General features: G+C 43.9%; 1 protein-coding gene across 1 annotated transcript; it reads left to right on the forward strand.

Annotated features, from left to right (window-relative positions):
- Positions 1-5614: 5614 nt before the first annotated feature.
- shoc2 (SHOC2 leucine rich repeat scaffold protein) lies at positions 5615-27306 on the forward strand. Its single transcript, XM_084198132.1, has 10 exons — positions 5615-5683; positions 11897-12607; positions 17275-17710; positions 19722-19859; positions 20230-20360; positions 20464-20652; positions 21177-21299; positions 21549-21686; positions 25135-25252; positions 26318-27306. Exons 2-10 carry the CDS (start codon positions 12332-12334, stop codon positions 26524-26526), a joined length of 1758 nt encoding a protein of 585 aa, XP_084054258.1. The 5' UTR covers positions 5615-5683; positions 11897-12331; the 3' UTR covers positions 26527-27306.
- Positions 27307-27513: the final 207 nt, after the last annotated feature.

Genomic DNA, 27513 nt, shown 5'->3' on the forward strand with positions numbered 1-27513 from the left:
TGAGTGCCTTGCTCAAGGGCACATTTACGTCATTTAGCAGACGCTCTTATCCAGAGTGACTACAAATTGGTGCATTCACCCTATAGCCAGTGGGATAACCACTTTACAATTATAATTTTTTTTTTTTTTTTTTTTTTTTTTTTTTGGGGGGGGGGGGGGGGGATAGAAGGATTACTTTATCCTATCCCAGGTGTTCCTTAAAGAGGTGGGGTTTCAAATGTCTCCGGAAGGTGGTGAGTGACTCCGCTGTCCTGGCGTCGTGAGGGAGCTTGTTCCACCATTGGGGTGCCAGAGCAGCGAACAGCTTTGACTGGGCTGAGCGGGAACTATGCTTCCGCAGAGGAAGGGGAGCCAGCAGGCCAGAGGTGGATGAACGCAATGCCCTCGCCTGGGTGTAGGGACTGATCAGAGCCTGAAGGTACGGAGGTGCCGTTCCCCTCACTGCTCCATAGGCAAGCACCATGGTCTTGTAACGGATGCGAGCTTCAACTGGAAGCCAGTGAAGTGTGCGGAGGAGGGGGGTGACGTGAGAGAACTTGGGAAGGTTGAACACCAGACGGGCTGCGGCATTCTGGATGAGTTGTAGGGGTTTAATGGCACAGGCAGGGAGCCCAGCCAACAGCGAGTTGCAGTAATCCAGACGGGAGATGACAAGTGCCTGGATTAGGACCTGTGCCGCTTCCTGTGTAAGGCAGGGTCGTACTCTCCGAATGTTGTAGAGCATGAACCTGCAGGATCGGGTCACCGCCTTGATGTTGGCGGAGAACGACAGGGTGTGGTCCAGGGTCACGCCAAGGCTCTTCGCACTCTGGGAGGAGGACACAACGGAGTTGTCAACCGTGATGGCGAGATCATGGAACGGGCAGTCCTTCCCCGGGAGGAAGAGCAGCTCCGTCTTGCCAGGGTTCAGCTTGAGGTGGTGATCCGTCATCCATACTGATATGTCGGCCAGACATGCAGAGATGCGATTCGCCACCTGGTTATCAGAAGGGGGAAAGGAGAAGATTAGTTGTGTATCGTCAGCGTAGCAATGATAGGAGAGGCCATGTGAGGATATGACAGAGCCAAGTGACTTGGTGTATAGGGAGAAAAGGAGAGGGCCTAGAACTGAGCCCTGGGGGACACCAGTGGTGAGAGCACGTGGTGCGGAGACAGCTTCTCGCCACGCCACTTGGTAGGAGCGACCGGTCAGGTAGGACGCAATCCAGGAGTGAGCCGCGCCGGAGATGCCCAGCTCGGAGAGGGTGGAGAGGAGGATCTGATGGTTCACTGTATCAAAGGCAGCAGACAGGTCTAGAAGGACAAGAGCAGAGGAGAGAGAGTTAGCTTTAGCAGTGCGGAGAGCCTCCGTGACACAGAGAAGAGCAGTCTCAGTTGAATGACCAGTCCTGAAACCTGACTGGTTTGGATCAAGAAGGTCATTCTGAGAGAGATAGCAAGAGAGTTGGCTAAAGACGGCACACTCAATAGTTTTGGAAAGAAAAGAAAGAAGGGATACTGGTCTGTAGTTGTTGACATCAGTGGGATCGAGTGTTGGTTTTTTGAGAAGGGGTGCAACTCTCGCTCTCTTGAAGACGGAAGGGACATGGCCAGCGGTCAAGGATGAGTTGATCAGCGAGGTGAGGTAGGGGAGAAGGTCACCGGAGATGGTCTGGAGAAGAGAGGAGGGGATGGGGTCAAGCGGGCAGGTTGTTGGGCGGCCTGCAGTCACTAGTCGCAAGATTTTATCTGGAGAGAGAGGGGAGAAAGAAGTCAAAGCATAGGGTAGGGCAGTGTGAGCAGGACCAGCAGTGTCATTAGACTTAACAAACGAGGATCGGATGTCGTCAACCTTCTTTTCAAAGTGGTTGACAAAGTCATCCACAGAGAGGGAGGAGGGGGGGGGGGGGATTCAGCAGTGAGGAGAATGTGGCAAAGAGCTTCCTAGGGTTAGAGGCAGATGCTTGGAATTTAGAGTGGTAGAAAGTGGCCTTAGCAGCAGAAACAGATGAAGAAAATGTAGAGAGGAGGGAGTGAAAAGATGCCAGGTCGGCAGGGAGTTTAGTTTTCTTCCATTTCCGCTCAGCTGCCCGGAGCTCTGTTCTGTGAGCTCGCAATGAGTCATCAAGCCACAGAGCTGGAGGGGAGGACCGAGCCGGCCGGGAGGATAGGGGACACAGGGAGTCAAAGGATGCAGAAAGGGAGGAGAGGAGGGTTGAGGAGGCAGAATCAGGAGATTGGAGGGAGAAGGATTGAGCAGAGGGAAGAGATGATAGGATGGAAGAGGAGAGAGTAGTGGGAGAGAGAGAGCGAAGGTTGCGGCGGCGCGTTACCATCTGTGTAGGGGCAGAGTGAGTAGTGTTGGAGGAGAGCGAGAGAGAAAAGGATACAAAGTAGTGGTCGGAGACATGGAGGGGAGTTGCAGTGAGATTAGTAGAAGAGCAACATCTAGTAAAGATGAAGTCAAGCGTATTGCCTGCCTTGTGAGTGGGGGGGGATGGTGAGAGGGTGAGGTCAAAAGAGGAGAGGAGTGGAAAGAAGGAGGCAGAGAGAAATGAGTCAAATGTAGACGCGGGGAGGTTGAAATCCCCCAAAACTGTGAAGGGTGAGCCATCCTCAGGAAAGGAACTTATCAAGGCGTCAAGCTCATTGATGAACTCTCCAAGGGAACCTGGAGGGCGATAGATGACAAGGATATTAAGCTTAAATGGGCTAGTGACTGTGACACCGTCAAACATGGAGGTGGAAACATTATGCTTTGGGGGTGTTTTTCTGCTAAGGGGACAGGACAACTTCACCGCATCAAAGGGACGATGGACAGGGCCATGTACAGTCAAATCTTGGGTGAGAACCTACTTCCCTCAGCCAGGGAATTGAAAATGGGTTGTGGATGGGTATTCCAGCATGACAATGACCCAAAACACACAGCCAAGGCTCCAAAGGAGTGGCTCAAGAAGAAGCATATTAAGGTCCTGGAGTGGCCAAGCCAGTCTCCAGACCTTAATCCCATAGAAAATCTGTGGAGGGAGCTGAAGGTTCGAGTTGCCAAACGTCAGGCTCGAAACCTTAATGACTTGGAGAAAATCTGCAAAGAGGAGTGGGACAAAATCCCTCCTGAGATGTGTGCAAACCTGGTGGCCAACTACAAGAAACGTCTGACCTCTGTGATTGCCAACAAGGGTTTTGCCATCAAGTACTAAGTCATGTATTGCAGAGGGGTCAAATACTTATTTCCCTCATTAAAATGCAAATCAATTTATAACATTTTTGACATGCGTTTTTCTGGATTTATGTTTATGTTATTCTGTCTCTCACTGTTCAAATAAACCTACCATTAAAATTATAGACTGATCATTTCTTTGTCAGTGGGCAAACGTACAAAATCAGCAGGAGATCAAATACTTTTTTCCCTCACTGTACATGTTACCTCAACTACCTCAACTAGCCGGTGCCCCCGCACATTGACTCTGCACCGGTACCCCCCTGTATATATAGCCTCCCTACTGTTATTTTATTTTACTTCTGCTCTTTTTTTCTCAACACTTTTTTTTGTTGTTGTTTTATTTTACTTTTTTATTAAGAAATAAATGCATTGTTGGTTAAGGGCTGTAAGTAAATATTTCACGATAATGTCTACACCTGTTTTATTCGGCGCATGTGGCAAATACAATTTGATTTGATTTGACTTGAAGTAGGGATTGATCCCTGTTCTCAGGTGGAAAGTTGTGTGTGACATGTGCCAAGGACAAGTACCACTACACCAAGGCTCTCCACAGGAAATGTTAATATTAATGGTTCATGGCAGTGGGTAACCAAATTATAGATTGCAGTCTCCTTGTCCATAGACTGCTTTCAAGGTGAGGACACAAACATTGTGTATTTTGTAATTTGGGTGAACTATCTCTTTAAAATTGGTCTGGAAGAAAATCCTGTTTGCTCTCCAAGGAGGTTGGCCACCCCTGACCCTGTATATTTTCCAAGTGCTATATGTTTGAAAATGTTCTTGTTATAACAATTAATTTCTCAAAATCACCCAACCTTCAAGAAAAATCGAATGAATATCAATATTCAGGTGGTTTATACCTACTAGTTGAATATCCTTGGCATCATCTTACTCTACATAGACAATTTTGGATCTTCAACTAGTAGGCATAAACTAATTTGACATGATACGTTTATGAGTTGTGAGTCCCCCTACCATCTCTGCCTAGCATGCGCACAATACTAAAATGTCAACAATTATATTTGATTCCTAGAGCATTTAATATCCAATGCTTATTTGTATGACAAATTCAAAACTGTCCATGATTGCCTGAAAAAATACATAGCCTCATATAATTCATTTTCAAGGACACAAGTAGGCCTATCAGATTTAAAATATTTGATTACACTGGCAAAATTGGGAAGAAGCAGAATAATAAAATAAGTGTGGGGAATAACAGTTGTCTTGCTGACAACCACAGTAATTACCCTATATTTGATCAAATTGTTAAGAATGAGATAGATAATAAAATCTCCCGAAGACGACATAAATCTGCCCCTACACGCAAAGCAAATAATTTGCGTGTAGGGGCAATCTACACTATTAGGTTGGCAATCTGTTTGACAAAATTATTTTTTATAGTTACAAATCAGGTCACCCTAGCAAACTTCCTGCTAAAACTGTGTGGGTCTGTCTGCTACCTGTTCGTTGTCACAGACTAAAATGCCAATCACCAAATGAGGGGACTAATGCAAACGTGGATTACATCGATTTTAGTACATGCTGTCTAAAGGCTGCATTCTGCAATAAGGACGGGAGTAACAGCAACCTAATTTTGTTGACAACTTTGTACATAAAACAGCGCTACGGTGGTGCTCTTTTTACAGTTTTATCAACTCAGCGGATAACGTTCTCTCTCTCTATTCAGCTCCACTCTAATCTTGAGGGGCGTTTCTTTAAAACATGCATCCAATCCCCTTGATGCCTTACATAACTAGACCAATCATATGCTTCAATTTGCCACGGTTCACAGTGCTGTGACAAAACAAGACAACGATAGAGGTTCCGCTCGTGATGTTAAATTGCAGGCGCAGATGCTACGATTTCAAAACGATTTGGAGCACAGTTGAAAAGTGAACGCGCTGACTATACAATGGACTAATTAGACAAATAAAATCAGTACTTTTCAATGCGTGTGATATAAAAGGTGTGCCATGAGAGCATGAGAAAATAGTCAAATGCGTGTCTCACCGCCAATGCATGAGAGTTGGCAGCTCTGGTAGTGGCTAAAATAGATGCTCATGGAGCAGACCTAATCCAACCTTTTTGGATGTGCATTATTATTCTAACTAACTGTTTGAATACGAATATACACGAATTTATACTAAACCTACTAGCAATATATGCTTGCTTCAAACATGCATTTTCACTCCCAGGAAAAAGCTTGGAGTGGAGGTATTTATACTGGAGGTGGTATTGTAATATTCCGGGGTTTCTGACTTTGACACTTTAATGATGACAATAAATATGTCAGGTAGCTAATTACACATTTTTTACCACTTTCACTTACTCCTTGCGCTCACCCAAACACCTTTTTCTGTTCAAGTCTCGTGATACATTGGTAATGCGTGCGTGTGACGCAATTTGGTCGTAGGGAGGGGATCCAAGCAACAGCAGTAGGAAAGAGGAGGAAGCAGGGATGGCCGAGTCACACCTCTGAAGGTAAAACAGTTATATTATTTCAACCTTTCAATATACCCTTAAATCAAGCTTATGTTTTTATAGTAGGGTTCTTAAATGTCCCCTTTGTCATCCGCTTAGCTTGGTTGATGACGCAGTACTGCCTTTCCGTAGGCTGAGAACGCACTCTTTTGTTCAAGCTTCGTTCGGAATGGCCGCTGTTTTGAGAATGTGTTTTATTTTTTCTAATTTCACTACGAGAGCGAGAAAAGGGCGCTGCGAAAATGTTAGGCTAGAAGACGGCCTCGAATGCCCAAGTGTCAATATGTAAACTAAAGAACGATTTTAACATAATAGTCCTTATTTGGGTGTCAGTACAGTTGAAGACGGTAGGTACTGTATTGAGCAGCGCGATAGTGGGGTTGCGTCCTTGCTGCAGCTTGTTTCCCGTGATAAGTTCGCAATGGTCGGGACGGTGTTCCAAGTCTGACAGCTGCTTTGGTGGGGCCTACGGGAACCGCACAGTCAGAACGCTCGGGTGTTCTTGTTTTTTTTGTATAAATAAAAAGGCCATCTAGCAACTGAGACTGATAATTGTTTCCACTACCAGAATTTTACCTACATATGACGTTGTCATAGTTGTTTGCTCCTTGATTTGACTGAATGGCTGCAAAAAATGTTTGCCAGCCTAGCTTCTGCGTTAGCTTGCTGTGTTGACGTTTCGTGTTTTGATATCATGACCAGTTGAAATGATTTAGCTAGCTTGCTTACAGGTTTTGTTAGCACGACAAGGGCGACACTACATTAAAAATAGCTAGCTATTTGTGGCTACTTTTCCCTTAATAGCCAACTAGCTAGTTTATGTTAGCCAGTTCGTAGGCTGGCTAGCTAACTATGTGGCTTTGACAAGAACAGCAGGACCACCCCACCGTTTGCTGCTGTATCAGACACACACAGGTTGGCTTGTGTCTCGTTCTTACGCAAATCAATCGTGATCTTGGAACGTAACTTGACTTCCACGAACTGTGGCACCGGTTTTATCGATAATCTCTCTTTCCACGGATTTGTTATTGGCACGGTTACATCCTGCTTGTGCTGTTGGCTGGTTATGTAGCTAGCTGCCTGCCACCTCACCAGTGCATCTCTTACCATAACTGTCAAATGTAGAGAAAAATTACAGGAGCTGCGTAGTATTAGGCCTATTGGTTGTACTAATTTTTGAGATAGTTGCTAAGCCTACATAGTTAGCTAAATGCTTTGTAATATAAAAAAACATATGCAAGGGAAAGAGAGCAGAAATAAACTGTGACTGTATGTCATTCATTCATGTATTGATTCAGGAGTGAACATGGGGAGATTGTTCCAAAGTCCTTAACCCCCAATCAAGCACAAATATGGCAGCTAAATGTATTTGCACAATTGTGGTGATTGTATCATATCAAAGCCTATATATTATTCCCTCTATTCCTATGGTGTAAGATGCGTATGCTTATGCAATCCTCAAAAGGAGAGGACAGAGATGAAGAAAATTGGCCAGTCTTGAGCAAATATGACGCAACAACATGGGAAGACTTGGCAGGATTGGTAGTAGTGACTGCTTGCTTTGCTCAAGATGTCCACTGACTGTGGCTATAGGCTACATTATACCAGTAGAGGCTTAACAATTGGCATGTGAATTGAGGAAAGCTACAGTGATGATGATGATGGTGGTGGTGGTGGTGGAGGAAATCAATGATGACGGATTAGGTTATAGGATTTAAATATTGACAGATGGAGTTGGGCCTAGGTTTTGTTCCAGAACTATCTTTCATTAGCCTGTTTCATTAGCCTCTTTCATTGTCTAGTGCACTGAAAAAACAGGTATGTTGATGGGCTCACTCACCCATGCCCATGCTCACAGCAAAATTGGCCCTCCTGTAGCTCAGTTGGTAGAGCATGGCGCTTGCAACGCAAGGGTTGTGGGTTCATTTCCCATGGGGGGCCAGTATGAAAAATGTATGCACTCAATAATTGTAAGTCGCTCTGGATAAGAGCGTCTGCTAAATGACTAAAATGTAAAATATTTATTTCCAAAATATGGGGGTGCTGCTGGATCCTCATGATAATCAGAGGAAAATGGTGTCCAGCCTTCTCATTTTCTGTATATCATCTGTTGCACTGCCTGTCATTCATCCCAAACTTGGTTCCTCTCCTTGGTTCATCTCCTTTCTGGTTTCCGTTCCATGGAGTGGAATCTGGAATGATACATTTATAGTGTCAGTCAGTGATGAAAAATAACTGGAAAGTTGCTGCGCTGCGTGACCCTTGACCTTATGTGCTTTTTCTACAGCATGAATTCGCCCACAAGTTATTTTTCTGGAGTTGGAGAGAGAGAGTGCTCCTTCGGTTCGGTCACCTGCATATTATTAACTAGCTCATGTTTGTTTCAAATCTTTGGCTACATGTATGATTTTGAAGAGGAATTTTAAAGAATAAACAAACAATGACATCACACCCACTGCGGGCCAGTAGTTTAGTCCTCTCCTTTCTGTGACCATGTTTATAGTTGGGATTCTGACACTTGATGCACCCCAAATTTTGCCTGGCGACCAATCCACATCGCTCCGGCCACGACCACTCACATTTCTTCTCCACCATGAGTCTGGATTTGATCTCCTGCCTGAGGACTTCTCGAATGCGAACACAGTCAAACCGTTCTGATTGGTCCCAGTAACCGATGGGTTGGTCCAGAGCCTGAACGCATGCGGGTAAAGCTTCATTTCAGAAATAGCCATTGCCTTTGATACTCTGATTGGTTAGAGATGATCCAATCGCTGATGACTTGTTTTGTACAACGCCCCTCACTTTGACGTCAGCAGAAAGGACTTCTACGATGGCAGTCTGACTGAATGTACATGCCGATAGGTAGAGCAGCAAAATTAAATTAGGTATGAGGCGCCAGGCAACCCCAGACCCCAGTGCTGTGTTGCATTGTTGCCTTTATCCAAGACATGATTGATAGCCTACTTAATACCCTATTTTAGGGGTTTCCACTAGTTACCACACCCACAGTCAAATTTGTCTATATTGTAAAAATACATGAAAACAAAAATGAGTGTTTTGGTCTTATGTTATCTTGCTTTATCTTGGCCAGGTCGCAGTTGTAAATGAGAACTTGTTCTCAACTGGCTTACCTGGTTAAATAAAGGTGAAATAAAAATAAATAAAAGCAGTGTGGATAAGGTTAGGTTTAAAATCACATTTTAAGAAGAGAAATTGAAAAAATAAGCAGGGTTTATGACTTTGTGGCTGTGGTAACTAGTGACGACCCTATTTGAGGGACCATTCCCAAAAGAAAACACAAAGAAGCTGCCTGCTTTGATACAACCAACTATTATTTTATACAGTAATGTATTTTGATATTAAACATCCATCCCCTTTCTCTCATTTCATTATAATAGTTCTGGGTTGAGTCAAAGGTCATTCGATGATTGATGCTTTGCTGTAGGCCTAGTTCACAGTATACAGTCTGTCACATTTTTATTGATGTAATTTTTATATTCACCATCTATTTTCTCTCATTTTATTAGTAGCCTAATAGAGTTGACAGTTATCATATGTCAGTGCTGTTGAGTAAACATAACTGTTACTGAGAAGAACAGTACAAAATGTACCTACAGAGCAATATTATGGGCTCCCGAGTGGCGCAGTGGTCTAAGGCACTGCATCTCAGTGCTTGAGGCGTCACTACAGACCCCCTGGTTCGATTCCAGGCTGTATCACAACCGGCCGTGATTGGGAGTCCCATAGGGCGGCGCACAATTGGCCCAGCGTCGTCCGGGTTTGGCCGGTGTAGGCCGTCATTGTAAATAAGAATTTGTTCTTAACTGACTTGCCTAGTTAAATAAAGGTAAAATAAAAAATATAAATTAAAGGCCCAGTGCAGTCAACATTCAGTTTTTCCTGTGTTTTGTATCATATTGTACAACAGCTGATGAAACTAACACTGTAAAAATAGTTGCTGGTTGAAAATACAATCTATACAATACCTTCTAATCAGTAGGTTTTGCATGGGTGGAGATTCAGCTTGCCTGATGACATCACCAGGGGAAAAGTAGTTAATAGATCAATAACAAAAAGAGTTACAAACCTATGCCAATAAAAGCTAGTTTCCAGATTTCCCTTCCCCACTCAGACCACTCCCAGACAATCCTAGACAAATTCTTGTTTGAGTTTATTTTTTGCTAATGAAGCCATTTTCTTTATTTTTGACCATTTTAATGGAGAATGTTACAGAAATGATTTGATATAACAACTGCTTCATTGGGCCTTTAAGCTTGTCTCTTTGTCATTAAGGGGATCGACAGGACCCCTTTTTACCCTTAAAAGTTTTATGAGTCTTGTGCTTTGAAGACCGCTCCCTCCCAAAGATTACACACACACACACACACACACACACACACTTCTCTCAGCGGCAGTGCTAACCTTTCCCTTAGCTCTGATCTGTAGCCACGCCTGCACTTTTTCTACACTACACAAACACACACACACACACCTAGAGCATAACAGACAATGACTTTATTAGGCTTCATACTGTAGCCTATTACTACAAAGAAATAACAAATGATGCTACTGTACTACAGCCTCTGAGATGGAACCACAGAACTAGACTGAGTGTTAAAGGTTCCAAACCCTTTCTAGATTATCTATTTCTATGGACAGAACAAAGACAGGAACCAAGACCTTGGTTTCATATCAATAATTTTGATGTTGAAGCTCTTGACACTTGTTGTCAATTAGTCTTTTAGGTTATGTCAGGCCAACATACTTACCAGGTTTGCTCAACATCACTAGCAGCTATTGTAGTACATTAATTGGCTTACAATGTCATCTCACTCAACCTGTTGAAGTTGCCTATGGCCTAGCTTATTCACTATTAGGGCTGGGAATTGCCAGGGACCTCACGATATGATATCACGATACTTAGGTGTCGATACGATATTTATTGCAATTCTCACAATTCTATGTATTCAAATATATGCACTGAGCTTGTCTGATGCTTTAAGCACACTGTTTGATGAAATAATTAAGACACACAAATGACTAGAGGGAGTCAGACTGCGATTGATTTGATTGTGCTGGGCTCAGATTTGTTGCGCTGTTTAAAAAAATAAATAATGACAGCGAGTGACTGTGACTAGCAAATGCCATCGCCATTGAGCTAGTTGTCATAGTAGCAGTAAACCGCACCAAGTGATATGAGCGATGGAGAGAGTTGTTTTGAATTTTGTCCTGGCAGTTGAGTTGTTTAGATAACAGAAAATGACAAAAAAAATACTAGTTTCATAAGCATCCGTGATCACAAATCATGACGTTACGTTGGACCCATTTGCAATGAATAGATGTTATTTTATATTCTCAAACTAACAGCAGTGCCTACATGCTGGAGTGATGCCTCTATGCAAATGTTGTTGATCAGTAAGCTAATATAACTCCCAAATGGAAGGCAAACAGATTTTGTAATCTGTAGCACCATAGACTCAACAAGCTCAATAACTCAATATATGCACACATTCCTATTGAATATGCATTCCCCTGTATTGTGAGTAGGCCTAGGCTACATCTTAATTTACACAGTGTATCAAGAGTAGTAGAAACAATAGTAAAGCAGACTCCCCAGCCCTGGTTCGGTAAACAGCTGAGGGATGGGGCTGGAGACATTTCATCACTCTCAAATTCATAGACAGAGCTATGGATGCAAGGATTGACCATCCATGATATCAACATTATAGTTTTAATCATGTTTTGAGGCTAAATAGTGTTTGTTTACAAACATTGGAGTAAAACAAACTTATATTTTGGGTTCTGATGGGGTACAACAGTTGAACTAAGCTCATGAGGCATTTATAAGTTATATTCCTCAAGAATCAATGGGTACATATAATTAATATCTAAGTCCAAAAATGAATGTAGCAACTGCTGATTGCCCCTTTTAATGATATTGAATATCGGCCTAAAATATCATCCATCGGCCTCCTTGACCCCCAACATTTATTATCGACATCGCCCCTAAAAAATCTGTATCAGTCGATCTCTAAATACGATATATCATCAATAAATATATCGTTACATTTTTGTAGAATTATTTTTTACAATATTTTTAATTTTTATCCCCACCACTATTCACTAAGATATCAAATGTGATTTTGACTAATTTCAAATGTGATCACGTTGAACATCCTTTTGACTCATCATTGTCTATGTTTTATTCAACAGCATTCAAAAAGCCCAAAGGATGAGAACCTCGATGACCTTTCTAGTCTGAACTGGCTTCAAACCAGACTGAGGGGAATCGTCTACTGTTCAAACAACTAGGTGGCCCATGGCTGCCACCACCACTCCTGTCAAGTCACAACTTCAAAGGATTTACTCCCCTATGGTGTTCTGAGAAACGAAAAAGAGAAAAGAAACCGCTTGGATCACAGTGATTTATTTGTGAAGTAAAATACTTGTAAATGTATAGGCCTACACAGGTATGTATCAACGGGTGTGTTTATAAAGGCCGTCTCCTACTCTTATCCCTCTCCACACCTACTTGTCGGTTGACCGCTTTTTTGAGGGAAAACTCCAAACAAACCAGGGAGAGTGACAGTTGGGGCGTTGCGGTCCCATGAGAGACTCCGCAGGGGGACCGACAACCACGTCCACGCCATGAGTAGTACTTTAGGTAACAAAGACAAAGACTGGAAAGAGAAGGACCTGAAAGGAGGTCCGACAGGAGGGAAAGAAAGGGAAAAAGAGGCCAAGGCTCTGGCTGGCTTAGGCGGCAAAGATGGCGGCAAGGAGCCCAAGGCCAAAGGGAAAGACGCCAAAGAAGGAAAGAAGGATGCCGGTTCCGCGTCGCCCGCCGTCGCCTTCTCCGTGGACAACACAATAAAGAGACCCAACCCGGCGCCAGGGACGCGTAAGAAGTCCAGCAATGCCGAGGTGAGATGAGATGAAGATACTTTATTACAAAACACATAGCCTAACATATCATAACATACACATTATTTGTGATTGTGGGTGAATGTTATTTTACAAAACACATCAATAAGACACATTATTTGTGATTGTGGTCCTGATTGGGGTCCTATGTGGCAGTTGGTAGAGCATGGCGCTTGCATCAATAGGGTCAAGGGGTTTGATTCCTGCAGGGGCCACCCATAAGAAAATGAATGCACAATACGATATACTTTATTGTCCATTTACATGGAAATTCATTTTGTGAAGTTGGCAGACATATACACAAAAACAATACACTATAATACATGCAATACGGAAGAAAAAAAAAGTGTCTTCTAAATGGCATATATTACAGGGTTTTTTCTGCAAAGAAAAGTCCTGGGCGGGCCACCTAAGTGTTTTTTCGGCTGCCCATGTCAAAACAGCAAAGAAAAATATATATATATATATATATATATAGATAGATAGATAGATAGATATACACACAGTTGAAGTCGGAAGTTTACATACACTTAGGTTGGAGTCATTTAAAACTTGTTTTTCAACCTGGGGGACAATAAAAGGCCACTCTAAAATGTGCAGTTTTGTCACAACACAATGCCACAGATGTCTCAAGTTTTGAGGGAGCTTGCGACCACTCCACAAATTTCTTGCTAACAAACTATAGTTTTGGCAAGTCGGTTAGGACATCTACTTTGTGCATGACACAAGTAATTTTTCCAACAATTGTTTACAGACAGATTATTTCACTTATAATTCACTGTATCACAATTCCAGTGGGTCAGAAGTTTACATACACTAAGTTCACTGTGCCTTTAAACAGCATGGAAAATTCCAGAAAATGATGTCATGGCTTTCGAAGCTTCTGATAGGCTAATTTACATAATTTGAGTCAATTGGAGGTGTACCTGTGGATGTATTTCAAGGCCTACCTTCAAACTCAGTGCCTCTTTGCTTGACATCATGGGAAAATCAAAAGACATCAGCCAAGACCTCAGAAAATTAATTGTAGACCTCCACAAGTCTGGTTCATCCTTGGTAGCAATTTCCAAAACGCCTGAAGGTACCATGTTCATCTGTACAAACAATAGTACGCAAGTATAAACACCATGGGACCACGCAGCCGTCATACCGCTCAGGAAGGAGACGCGTTCTGTCTCCTAGAGATGAATGTACTTTGGTGCGAAAAGTGCAAATCAATCCCAGAACAACAGCAAAGGACCTTGTGAAGATGCTGGAGGAAACAGGTTCAAAAGTATCTATATCCACAATAAAACGAGTCCTATATCGACATAACCTGAAAGGCCGCTCAGCAAGGAAGAAGCCACTGCTCCAAAACCACCATAAAAAAGCCAGACTACGGTTTGCAACTGCACATGGGGACGAAGATCGTACTTTTTGAAATGTCCTCTGGTCTGATGAAACAAAAATAGAACTGTTTGGTCATATTGACCATCGTTATGTTTGGAGGAAAAAGGGGGCTGCTTGCAAGCCGAAGAACACCATCCCAACCGTGAAGCACGGCGGTGGTAGCATCATGCTGTGGGGGTGCTTTGCTGCAGGAGGGACTGGTGCACTTCACAAAATAGATGGCATCATGAGGAAGGAAAGTTATGTGGATATATTGAAGCAACATCTCAAGACATCAGTCAGGAAGTTAAAGCTTGGTCACAAATGGGTCTTCCAAATGGACAATGACCCCAAGCATACTTCCAAAGTTGTGGCAAAATGGCTTAAGGACAACAAAGTCAAGGTATTGGAGTGGCCATCACAAAGCCCTGACCTCAATCCTATAGAAAATGTGTGGGCAGAACTGAAAAAGTGTGTGCGAGCAAGGAGGCCTACAAACCTGACTCAGTTACACCAGCTCTGTCAGGAGGAATGGGCCAAAATTCACCCAACGTATTGTGGGAAGCTTGTGGAAGGTGACCCGAAAAGTTTGACCCAAGTTAAACAATTTAAAGGCAATGCTACCAAATACTAATTGAGTGTATGTAAACTTCTGACCCACTGGGAATGTGATGAAAGAAATAAAAGCTGAAATAAATAATTCTCTCTACTATTATTTGGACATTTCACATTCTTAAAATAAAGTGGTGATCCTAACTGACCTAAGACAGGGAATTTTTACTAGGATTAAATGTCAGGAATTGTGAAAAACAGAGTTTAAATGTATTTGGCTAAGGTGGATGTAAACTTCCGACTTCAACTATATATACTTAAACAAAAATATAAACGCAACATGTAAAGTGTTGGTCCCATGTTTCATCAGCTTAAATAAAAGATCCCAGAAGTGTTCCACAGCACCAAAAGCTTATTTCTCTCAAATGTTGTGCACAAATTTGTTTACATCCCTGTTAGTGAGCATTTCCCTTTGCCAAGAAAATCCATCCACCTCACAGGTGTGGCATATCAAGAAGCTGATTAAACAGCATGGTCATTACACAGGTGCACCTTGTGCTGGGGACAATAAAAGGCCACTCTAAAATGTGCAGTTTTGTCACAACACAATGCCACAGATGTCTCAAGTTTTGAGGGAGCTTGCAATTGGCATGCTGACTGCAGGAATGTCCACCAGAGCTGTTGCCAGATAATTAAATGTTAATTTCTCTACCATAAGCCATTTTAGAGAATTTGGCAGTACGTCCAACCGGCCTCAGAACCGCAGACCATGTGTATGGCGTTGCCTCATGATGGCGGTGGGGTTATGGTATGGGCAGGCATAAGCTACGGACAACGAACACGATTGCATTTGATCAATGGCAATTTTAATGCACAGGGATACCGTGATGAGATCCTGAGGCCCATTGTCTACCATTGATCCGTCGCCATCACCTCATGTTTCAGCATGATAATGCACGGCCACATGTCACAAGGATCTGTACACAATTCCTGGAAGCTGGAAATGGCCCAGTTCTTCTATGGCCTGCATACTCATCAGACGTCACCCATTGAGCATGTGTGGGATGCTCTGGATCAACGTGTATGACAGCGTGTTCCAGTTCCCGCCAATACCCAGCAACTTCGCACAGCCATTGAAGACGAGTGGGAAAACATTCCACAGGCCACAATCAACAGCCTGATCAACTCTATGCGAAGGAGATGTGTCGCGCTGCATGAGGCAAATGGTGGTCACACTAGATATTGACTGGTTTTCTGATCCACGCCCCTACTTTTTTTAAAGGTATTTGTGACCAACAGATGCATATCTGTATTCCCAGTCATGTGGAATCCATAGATTAGGGCCTAATGAATTTATTTAAATTGACTGATTTCTTTATGAACTGTAACTCAGTAAAATCTTTGAAATTGTTGCATTTATATTTTTGTTCAGTTTGTGTGTGTGATATATATATTTATACAGTGCCTTCGGAAAGTATTCAGACCCCTTAACTTTTTCCACATTTTGTTACGTTACAGCCTTATTCTAAAATTGATTAAATAAAACATTTTTTGTCAGCAATCTACACACAATACCCCTTAATGACAAAGCGAAAACAGGTTGTTAGAAATGTTTCCAAATTGATTGAAGAAAACAAAACAGATACCTTATTTACATAAGTATTCAGACCCTTTGCTATGAGACTCGAAGTTGACCTTAGGTGCATCCTATTTCCATTGATCATCCTTGAGATGTTTCTACAACTTAATTGGAGTCCACCTGTGGACAGGATTTGGAAAAGCACACACCTGAGGTCCCACAGTTGACAGTGCATGTCAGCAAAAACCAAGCCATGAGGTCGAAGGAATTGTCCGTAAGGAGCTCTGTCAGAGTGACCATCGGGTTCTTGGTCACCTCCCTGACCAAGGACCTTCTCCCCTGATTGCTCAGTTTGGCCGGGCGGCCAGCTCTAGGAAGAGTCTTGGTGGTTCCAAACTTCTTCCATTTAAGAATGATGGAGGCCACTGTGTTCTTGGGGACCTTCAATGCTGCGGAAATGTTTTGGTACCCTTCCCCAGATCTGTGCCTCGACACAATCCTGTCTCGGCGCTCTACGGACAATTCCTTTTTCTTCAGGAGGGGGGAGTGGGGAAATAACTTTCAGATACAGATGTAAAGTATGTATAAAAGATAATGGACCGATATACTTTTCAATAAGATCATCTCTGAGAACAAAAAATCTGTCAAATTCCCAAAATGATGCATACAGGATTGTTTGTGTCATGGTATGGGGCTCCTATTGATTTTGTTATGATGTTTGTGTCACTCCGGTAGCATAAGCCATGGCAAAATGTGTAGAATTGCAGGAAATTAGCTTTAAAATTGCAAAGTTTCATCTCCGCTACATGGCAAAATGTGTAGATATGTCAAAAAAATTGGGTTGGCGTCCACACCATGGCTACGCCTCCGCCACGCACACCACCTAAGCCCAATTTTGATCCAGAAAAAACTCTGTCTAATTTATTATTATTCTACATTTGTCACACAACACAGCATTTCTCAAACTCGGTCCTGGGGACCCCAAGGGGGGCACATTTAGTTTTTTGCTTTAGCACTACACCGTTCATTCAAATAATCTTAGCTTGTTGATCAGCTGTGTAGTGCTAGGGCAAAAAAACTAACCGTGGGTCCTCAGGACTGAGTTTGGGAAACACTGACATAACGTGTATTCAGTAACATGGACATATTATAACTTTCCCAATCCCAGGTGATCAAAGAGCTCAACAAGTGCCGTGAGGAGAACTCCATGCGTCTGGACCTGTCCAAGCGTTCCATCCACATATTACCCACCTCCATAAAGGAACTCACCCAGCTGGCTGAGCTCTACCTGTACAGCAACAAGCTCCAGAGCCTCCCCTCAGAGGTGGGCTGCCTGTCTGGCCTGGTCACCTTAGCCCTGAGTGAGAACTCTCTAACCAGCCTACCAGAGTCCTTGGACTCCCTGAAGAAGTTGAGGATGCTGGACCTGCGGCATAACAAACTGAGGGAGATACCGGCGGTGGTTTACCGGGTGACGTCGCTGACCACGCTGTACCTGAGGTTCAACCGGATCACGGCGGTGGAGAGGGACATCCGGAACCTGGCGAAGTTGACCATGCTCAGCATCCGTGAGAACAAGATCAAACAGCTGCCCGCCGAGATAGGTGAATGAGGGAGATGGGGGAGGAGGAGGGAGATGGGTTAGTGGAGGGAGATGGTTGCGTGGGGGGAGGAGGAGGGAGGGATATGGGTGAGTGGGGGAGGAAAAGGAGAGAGGGAGATGTGAGTGGGGGGAAGGAGGAGGGAGGGAGATGTGAGTGAGGGAAGAGGGAGGGCGATGTGAGTGGGAGGGGGGAGGGAGATGTGAGAAGGGGAAGGAGGAGGAAGGGAGATGTGAGTGGGGGGAGGGAGGGAGATGGGTGAGTGGGGGAGGAAAAGGAAAGAGGGAGAAGGTTGCGTGGGGGGAGAAAGGTGAATGGGGAGAAGGAGGGAGGGATATGGGGGAGTGGGGGAGGAAAAGGAGATGTGAGTGGGGGGAGGGGAGGGGAAAAGAGATGTGAGTGGGGAAAGGAGGGAGGGAGGGAGCTGTGAGTGGGGAAAGGAGGAGGGAGGGAGGGAGGGAGGGAGATGTGAGTGGGGGGAAGGAAGAGGGAGATGTGAGTGGGGGGAAGGAAGAGGGAGATGTGAGTGGGGGGAGGGAGGGAGGGAGGGAGATGTGAGTGGGGGGAGGGAGGGAGATGTGAGTGGGGGGGAGATGTGAGTAGGGGGGAAGGAGGGAGGGAGATGGGTGAGTGGGGGAGAAAAAGGAGAGCGGGAGATGGCTGCGTGGGGGGGAGGGAGGGAGATGTGAGGAGGGAGGGAGGGAGATGTGAGTGGGGGGGAGGAGGGAGGGAGATGTGAGTGGGGGGAAGGAGGATGGAAGGAGATGTGAGTGGGGGGAAGGAGGAGGGAGGGAGGGAGATGTGAGTGGGGGGGAGGAGGAGGGAGGGAGGGAGGGATCGAGGCTGGCATATTGGGTTCTTGATGACAATGACGATGTATCTGTAATTTTTGCCCACCTTAAGCCGGGAGGTACACCACACTATTTTGGCCCTGATTGTAGCTGTCCCAGATCAGTTTTTGAGATCGGAGACAAATCCCCATGCTTTGCGTACTTGGGGCGCGCAGCCGTCACCGACGCTCGTTTAATGTGAGCGAGGTCAGAGATGCAATCTGAGTGCTACCGATCCCGTCTTTGGGCCATCCCAGACGTCCCGATATTTTTTAACGTGTTTGATTTTATCAGCACAAAATCTGCAATGCTCTTGTAGTGTGAGTTGTGCAATGACACGTTTTGGGAATGGTGATCAGCACTAGCCAATGAGAGCTCGCCAGTGAGATGATGATGATGTTGCATCACATCACCAAGAATGTGTAGACTCTCCATCAGGAGTGATAACTACTACTAGTATGCGTTTGTACATGCCTTTAACCAAAGCCAAAGTATCAAATCGTTACAGCTCTGAAGTTCACTACCAATGTTATTCCATTCAAAATGTATTGGCTAGATATTTCAACTCTGTATGGCAAGCGTGAATGTCTGACTGAAAACGTTTGAGGCTTGTTTCAGCCACAGCTTGTTGTAGCTACGTTAACTATCTAAACGCATCATTGTTTTGGAGAGACAGCGTGGTATAGAGAATCCTCACGACCAAGTGAAGTATCTTGTAAAGCAGGGTTCTTCAATTCCGGTCCTGGAGGGCCGAAACACTTCAGTTTTTTTATTTCTACCTGGTAGTTAATTGCACTCACCTGGTGTCCCAGGTCTGAATTAGCCCCTGATTAGAAGGAGAGGATGAAAAACAGAGGTGTTTCGGCCCTCCAGGACCGGAATTGAAGAACCCTGTTGTAAAGTGTGAACCCCGTCTGTGCCACGTCGTTTAGTGTGCGCACCACGACGTTGGCAAGACAAAAAACTACAGGAAAGACGGTCGTTAAATGTGAGAGGCTCAGCGATGTTAGGATTTTGAAAGTCTTGTAGTGTAAACCCGGCATTACAGAAGACATTGCTGCAGTGTTGTGAAGAAGCGGAAGCTGTAAACTAAACCAGTCTTTTGATAACTCTGATTGCGGTTCTTGTCCAGATGAGTCACGTTCGTGTGTTGACTCGGTTGTATTGGCCCTGCCTCTCTGCAGGGGAGCTCTGTAACCTCATCACCCTAGACGTAGCCCATAACCAGCTGGAACACCTACCCAAGGAGATCGGCAACTGCACACAGATCACCAACCTCGACCTACAGCACAACGAGCTACTGGACCTACCAGAAACTATAGGTGAGACTGACTGGGACCTCAGCAGTCAGCAATGTTCTCTCAATGCAATTTGGGCAATAATCTGCCTATACTTAGCCTACATGATACCAATACTGACACAGCTGTACAGTGCACATTCTTAACTGTACATTGTGATGACTAGGTGTAGTTTTTAGGATAAAACTTTTGAACATTCTCAGAAATGGTATAATCTACAGTTTTAGGAACTGCAAGTGCTGGTATTTAAGATAGTACTTTATTGATCCCCCAGAGGGGAAATTTGATTGCACCAGCCAATACATACATTACATACATTTGAAACGCTTAACATGATATCTAACATCTGACTTTGTTTATTGTCATTTTTGTACTTAACCTTTTCTCGTTGCAGGTAACTTGTCAAGCATAAACCGCTTGGGTCTGCGGTACAACCGGTTGTCAGCCATCCCCAGGTCGCTAGCTAAGTGCAGAGAACTGGAAGAGCTCAACCTAGAAAACAACAACATCTCCGTGTTGCCAGAAGTGAGTGGTGCTTTTATTGATTATTGAATTTAATGGAATTGTTAGAGATAAAGCATATCTATCTATCTATCTGTCTACCACCTCCTCCTTCTCTCTATCCCAGGGTCTCCTGTCTAGTCTGGTGAATCTGACCAGTCTAACCCTGGCGAGGAACTGTTTCCAGTCCTACCCGGTGGGAGGGCCCTCCCAGTTCTCCACCATCTACTCTCTCAACATGGAGCACAACCGCATTAACAAGATCCCCTTCGGAATCTTCTCCAGGGCCAAAGTCCTCAGCAAACTCAACATGAAGGTAATGCTGTCCATTGCTACTTGTTGTCGTCTCCTTCCCTCTTTTTTGATGACTTCTAGTAAGGGGACCAAGACAATAGTCCCAGACATTATGTAGGCAGGTCAATGTGGCTCTTTCTTCTGATGTTAAAGGGATAGTTGGAGATTTTGGCAATAAAGCCCTTTATCTACTTCCCAACGGTCGTGAATACCATTTGTATGTATCTGCGTCCAGTATGAAGGAAGTTAGAGGTAGTTTCTCGAGCCAATGCTAACTAGCGTTAGCGCAATGACTGGAACTCTACAGGGACATAAAAATGGTATCCATGATTTCATCTGACTCTGAAGAAGTAGATAAAGGGACTCATTGCCAAAATCCCGAACTTTCCCTTTAAGGTTTACAATGGTTGGTGATGGTGCTTGCTTAGGTAAATAGCTGACGTGAGCAACATTATCCACTTAACCTTATTGAACAAAGTCTTCCTTCTGCTCTGGTTCTGGAATCGTTGTCCGTTGTGGATTGTCAATATCGTTGTTGTATTTCAGGACAACCAGTTGACGTCTCTGCCGCTAGACTTTGGCACGTGGACCAGTATGGTGGAGCTCAACCTGGCCACTAATCAGCTGACAAAGATCCCCGAGGACATCTGCGGACTCGTTTCGCTCGAGGTGTGGCCTAAATAGAATTCTGGGATCTTTCCTGAAAAATTGACTTACTGCTTTTCTGATGCCATCTTCAGTTCCTACATTATTCAAACTGACCCGAAAATCTAAATGATTATCACTCCCTTTTCAACATAGTTTATCAACTATTTAGTTATTTTAAAGTCTAACACAAGCTACAGGTTGTGACGGTTCGCTTCAGTGTTTTAATGTTCCGTTCAGTGTTCTGAAACATCTCTGTTGTTTTGTTCACAGGTCTTGATATTGTCCAACAATCTTCTCAAGAAGTTGCCACATGGTATTGGCAACCTGAGGAAACTACGGGAGCTCGACTTGGAGGAGAACAAGTTGGAATCGCTCCCGAATGAAATTGCTTACCTGAAAGATTTACAGGTTTGATACTATTATGCTAATTCCCTACACTGTCACCTAAGCATTTAGGCCTACCTTTAACTAAAATGTGTTGAGTTATAAACCATTCAAAGACCACTACCAAATGTAGTGATACTGTAGTGCTGTGATGAGGAATTTCATTGACATAAGTAATCTTTCTTCTACTTTTAAAGGCCCAATGCATTCAAAAATGTGATTTTCCTTGACTTTCTCCACATTTTGTTACGTTACAGCCTTATTCTAAAATGGATTAAATTGTGTTTTCCCCTCAAAAAAAGAAATAAAGTCAATCAATATACACACTACCCCACAATGACAAAGCAAAAACAGGTTTTTAGAAAATGTTGCACATTTATTTAAAATAAAAAACAAATACCTTAATTACATAAGTATTCAGACCTTTGCTCTGAGACTCGAAATTGAGCTCAGGTGCATCCTGTTTCATTGATCATCCTTGAGATGTTTCTACAACTTGATTGGAGTCCACCTGTGGTAAATTCAAACGAGGGCATTGCGTTCATCCACCTCTGGCCTGCTGGCTCCCCTTCCTCTGCGGAAGCATAGTTCCCGCTCAGCCCAGTCAAAACTGTTCGCTGCTCTGGCACCCCAATGGTGGAACAAGCTCCCTCACGACGCCAGGACAGCGGAGTCACTCACCACCTTCCGGAGACATTTGAAACCCCACCTCTTTAAGGAATACCTGGGATAGGATAAAGTAATCCTTCTACCCCCCCCCCCCCCCCCCCCCCCCTAAAAAAAAAAAAAAATGTAAAGTGGTTATCCCACTGGCTATAGGGTGAATGCACCAATTTGTAAGTCGCTCTGGATAAGAGCGTCTGCTAAATGACGTAAATGTAAATGTAAAATTGGACATGATTTGGAAAGGCACACACCTGTCTATATAAGGTCCCACAGTTGACAGTGCATGTCAGAGCAAAAAACAAGCCACGAGGTCGAAGGAATTGCCATAGAGCTCCGAGACAGGATTGTGTCGAGGCACAGATCTGGGGAAGGGTGGCAAAAAATTCTGCACCATTGAAGGTCCCCAAGAACACAGTGGCCTCCATTCTTAAATGGAAGATGTTTGGAACCACCAAGACTCTTCCTAGAGCTGGCCGCCAGGCCAAACTGAGCAATCAGGGGAGAAGGGCCTTGGTCAGGGAGGTGACCAAGAACCCGATGGTCACTCTGACAGACCTCCAGAGTTCCTCTGTGGAGATGGGAGAACCTTCCAGAAGGACAACCATCTCTGCAGCACTCCACCATTCACGCCTTTATGGTAGAGTGGCCAGACGGAAGCCACTCCTCAGTAAAAGGCGCAGCCTGCTTGGAGTTTTCCAAAAGGCACCTAAAGACTCTCTCAGACCATGAGAAACAAGATTCTCTGGTCTGATGAAACCAAGATTGAACTCTTTGGCCTGAATGCCAAGCGTCACATCTGGAGGAAACCTGGCACCATCCCTACGGTGAAGCATGTGGTGGCAGCATCATGCTGTGGGGATGTTTTTCAGTGGCAGGGACTGGGAAACTAGTCAGGATCAAGGCAAAGATAAATGGAGCAAAGTACAGAGATCCTTGATGAAAACCTGCTCCAGAGCTCTCAAGACCTCAGACTGGGGCGAAGGTTCACCTTCCAACCGGACAACAACCCTAAGCACACAGCCAAGACCAAGCAGGTGTGGCTTTGGGACAAGTCTCTGAATGTCCTTTAGTAGCCCAGCCAGAGCCCGGAATTGAACCCGATCGAACATCTCTGGAGAGACCTGAAAATAGCTGTGCAGCAACGCTCCCCATCCAACCTGACAGAGCTGGAGAGGATCTGCAGAGAAGAATGGGAGAAACCCTCCAAATACAGGTGTGCCAAGCTTGTAGCGTCATACCCAAGAAGACTCTGCCAAATGTGCTTCAACAAAGTACTGAGTAAAGGGTCTGAATACTTATGTAAATGTGATATTTCCGTTTTTATTTTTAATACATTTGCAAAAAAATATAAAAACCTGCTTTTACTTTGTCATTATAGGGTATTGTGTGTAGATTGATGAGGGGAAAAAACAATTTAATCAATTTTAGAATAAGGCTGTAACCTAACAAAATGTGGAAAAAGTCAAGGGGTCTGAATACTTTCCGATGGCACTGTATATGCAAAAGTATGTGGACACCCCTTCAAATTAGTAGATTCGGCTATTTCAGCCACACCCGTTGCTGACGGGTGTATAAAATCGAGCACACCGCCATGCAATCTCCATAGACAAACATTGGCAGTAGAATGGCCTTACTGCAGAGCTCAGTGACTTTCAACATGGTACCATTATAAGATGCCACCTTTACAACAAGTCAGTTCGTAACATTTCTGCCCTGCTAGAGCTGCTTCGGTCAACTGTTATTGTGAAGTGGAAACGTCTAGGAGCAACAACGGCTCAGCCGCGAAGTGGTAGGCCACACAAGCTTACAGAACGGGACCGTTGAGTACTGAAGCGTGTAGAGCGTAAAAATAATCTGTCCTCGGTTGCAACACTCACTACCGAGTTCCAAACGGCCTCTGGAATCAACGTCAGCAGAAGAACTGTTGGTCGGGAGCTTCATGAAATGGGTTTCCGTGGCCAAGCAGCCGCACACAAGCCTAGGATCACAATGCCAAGCGTCGGCTGGAGTGGTGTAAAGCTTGCCGCCATTGGACTCTGGAGCAGTGGAAACGCATTCTCTGGAGTGATGAATCACGCTTCACCATCTGGCAGTCCCCATCAAATACCTTTGGGATGAATTGGAATGCCAACTGTGAGCCAGGCCTAATCGCCCAACATCAGTGCCCGACCTCACTAATGCTCTTGTGGCTGAATGGAAGCAAGTCCCCACAGCAATGTTCCAACATCTAGTGGAAAGCCTTCCCAGAAGAGTGGAGGCTGTCATAGCAGCAAAGGGGGGACCAACTCCATATTAATGCCCATGATGTTGGAATGAGATGTTCGACGAGCAGGTGTCCACATACTTTTGGTCATTTAGTGTATTTCCACACTATAAAGTTGGAATAATGCTGTGAAATTGTGAAAATTATGATAATGCTGTTTGAAAAGACCGCCTGAAATTTCAGCCTGTTTTGGTGGATTGGAGTTTTGGCCTGCCTGGTGACATCACCAAGTGGTAAATTAGTTAATAGACCAATAAGAAAGAGTTCCAAACCAATAAGAGCTTTTCCCCTCCCCACTCAGACCACTCCCAGACACTCTTGGCTAAGAATCTATTTTTGTTTGTTTTGAATTAAAATGATAAAAAATAATCAGAAACAATTTGATATTGAACGGCTGCATTGGACCTTTTTAAATAAACTATTTTTATATCTCCAGGATGTTTTGAACAATAATTTATTAACAACGTTTCGACAGCTAAGGTGTCTTCATCAGGGTTTCCATGGTGTGATATCGACATTCCATTTTTGCTTGTATCCTATCAGAAATTAGTGTTGACCAATAATCAGCTGACCACGTTGCCCCGTGGGATCGGTCACCTCACCAACCTCACCCACCTGGGTCTGGGAGAGAACCTGCTGCAGCACCTGCCGGAGGAGATTGGTAAATACATTTTACCTCATACCACTCAGCCTGGGTACCGGTCTGTTTCTGCTAAGACCACTCCTTGTACTCTGTGTCATTTGCCAAACATACAGAAAAAGACTGGTACCCAGGCTACATGCTGAATGTACCGAGCTGTCTATTTAAAATACTAGCACACAGCTCGGACACCCATGCATACCCCACAAGACATGCTACCAGAGGTCTCTTCACAGTCCCCAAGTCCAGAACACACTATGGGAGGCGCACAGTACTATATAGAGCCATGACTACATGGAACTCTATTCCACATCAGGTAACGGATGCAAGCAGTAGAAACAGATTTTTAAAAAACAGGTAAAAATACACCTTATGGAACAACGGGTACTGTGAAGAGACGTACACAAAGGTACAGACACATGCATACGTACACATTGTGATATTGTTGTATGGTGGTTTTTAAACATTTTGTATTGTAGAGGTGTAATAATGTAATATGATGTACTGTTTTATCTTTTGTTTTATATGTAATGTAAGTGCTTTAATATGTTTGGACCCCAGGAAGAGTAGATGCTGCCTTAGCAGCAGCTAATGGGGATCCCTAATAAATACAAATACAACTCAGATTAGGAGTGCATCTCAAAAGTCCTTCCTTGATTCCTTCCATCCTCACCCCAACTCCAAATGTCATTGAGAAACAAGGATCTTATTGGAGGAGGTCACAAGCTTTCAAATGGATATTTAAACTTGTCAGAATAGAGAGAAAACTACATGTGGTCCTTTGTAGGTCAGTTGGTAGACCATGGCGCTATGGCGCTTGTAACGCCAGGGTAGTGGGTTCGATCCCCGGGACCATCCATACGTAAAAAATGTTATGCACACATGACTGTAAGTCGCTTTGGATAAAAAGCGTCTGCTAAATGGCTTATTATTATTATTATTATTATTATTATTATTATTATTATTATTATTATGTATCTGTCTCAGTGCCTCCAGGCAGAACCTAACACTCCTGTATCCTCTACCCCTACTATCTCCCTCCATCCCTCTCTCCACCCTTTCCTCCCTCCCTCCTTTCGATCCTAGGTACACTGGAGAACCTGGAGGAGCTGTACCTCAACGACAACCCCAACCTGCACAGCCTCCCGTTTGAGCTGGCCCTGTGCAGCAAGCTGTCCATCATGAGCATCGAGAACTGTCCCCTCAGCCACCTGCCCCCGCAGATCGTGGCCGGGGGCCCCTCCTTCATTATCCAGTTCCTCAAAATGCAGGGGCCCTACCGTGCCATGGTCTGATAGGGCCCGGAGTCCAAGATTTTGGTCTGAGGGCCCGGAGGGAGGCCATGGTCTGAGAGCTGATATGATGGCTGAATGACCAGGTCCATGGTGTTAAAGGCCCACGCAAGGCCCATGATCTGACAACAGACCACGCCCGTAATCGGATAGGCCACGCCAATGTTCTGAAGGCCGACGCCCACCCACTCAGACACCCCACCCAATCCCTTACCTATCCAACTACGTGTGTCGTACACTGTAAAAAAAAACAACAACATCATAACAACAACAAAAACAAACTAAATGTACAAAAAGAGAGGAGTAGGAAAACATTTTCGGTTCATACATTATCTATCTATATGAGGAAAAAACTAAACAAACAAGTACATTTATATTGAGACTGTGCTCCAGCGTTTCTGTTGAGGAATCATAGCCATTTAGAAGGCCAACTTCCCCAATATTTTATTCCCGAATCATGTAAGAAGACAAAACTTAAAGGGTCATTACACCACTTTTTTACATTCATTAACTCCAGCACAATACAATACATCATCTGTTTGCATACATATGAAGACACTGGTATAGCACTGGAGGTAATGAATAGGAGGTTAAAAAGTGGTGGAATTCCCCTTTAATATATCTCTACCACTCTTTTGCCAAAACGGATCATGTATATTGAGTAACAGTGCGCTAAAGTGGCTATGATTCTTTTAACATATAAACCATATTCCCAATGCGAACGCATTTACAGTAATTAGGTATATGTATATTAGGAGAGCTTAGGATACAACTATTGTATGCAAAAACAAAATAATATTTGAAACTTTAATTTTTACTGCTGCTGCCATTATCAATGTTCATTTTGTCATGTCTTTTTCTTTTTGATATATATATATATATATATATATATATATATATATATATATATATATATATATATATATATATATATATATATATATATATATATATATATATATATACTTTTTTTTTTACCACTCGACTAAA

This window comes from Coregonus lavaretus, assembly GCF_964263955.1.
Source record: "Coregonus lavaretus genome assembly, contig: HAP1_SCAFFOLD_679, whole genome shotgun sequence".
NCBI classification, from domain to species: Eukaryota; Metazoa; Chordata; class Actinopteri; order Salmoniformes; family Salmonidae; genus Coregonus; species Coregonus lavaretus.

Bases quoted from the DNA above. Each gene is read 5' to 3' on its own strand.
- shoc2 (XM_084198132.1), top strand. From the start codon at position 12,332: ATGAGTAGTACTTTAGGTAACAAAGACAAAGACTGGAAAGAGAAGGAC. The intron at 19,860-20,229 runs GTGAGACTGACT...TTCTCGTTGCAG, and splicing joins GGACCTACCAGAAACTATAG to GTAACTTGTCAAGCATAAAC. The intron at 21,300-21,548 runs GTGTGGCCTAAA...TTTTGTTCACAG, and splicing joins GCGGACTCGTTTCGCTCGAG to GTCTTGATATTGTCCAACAA.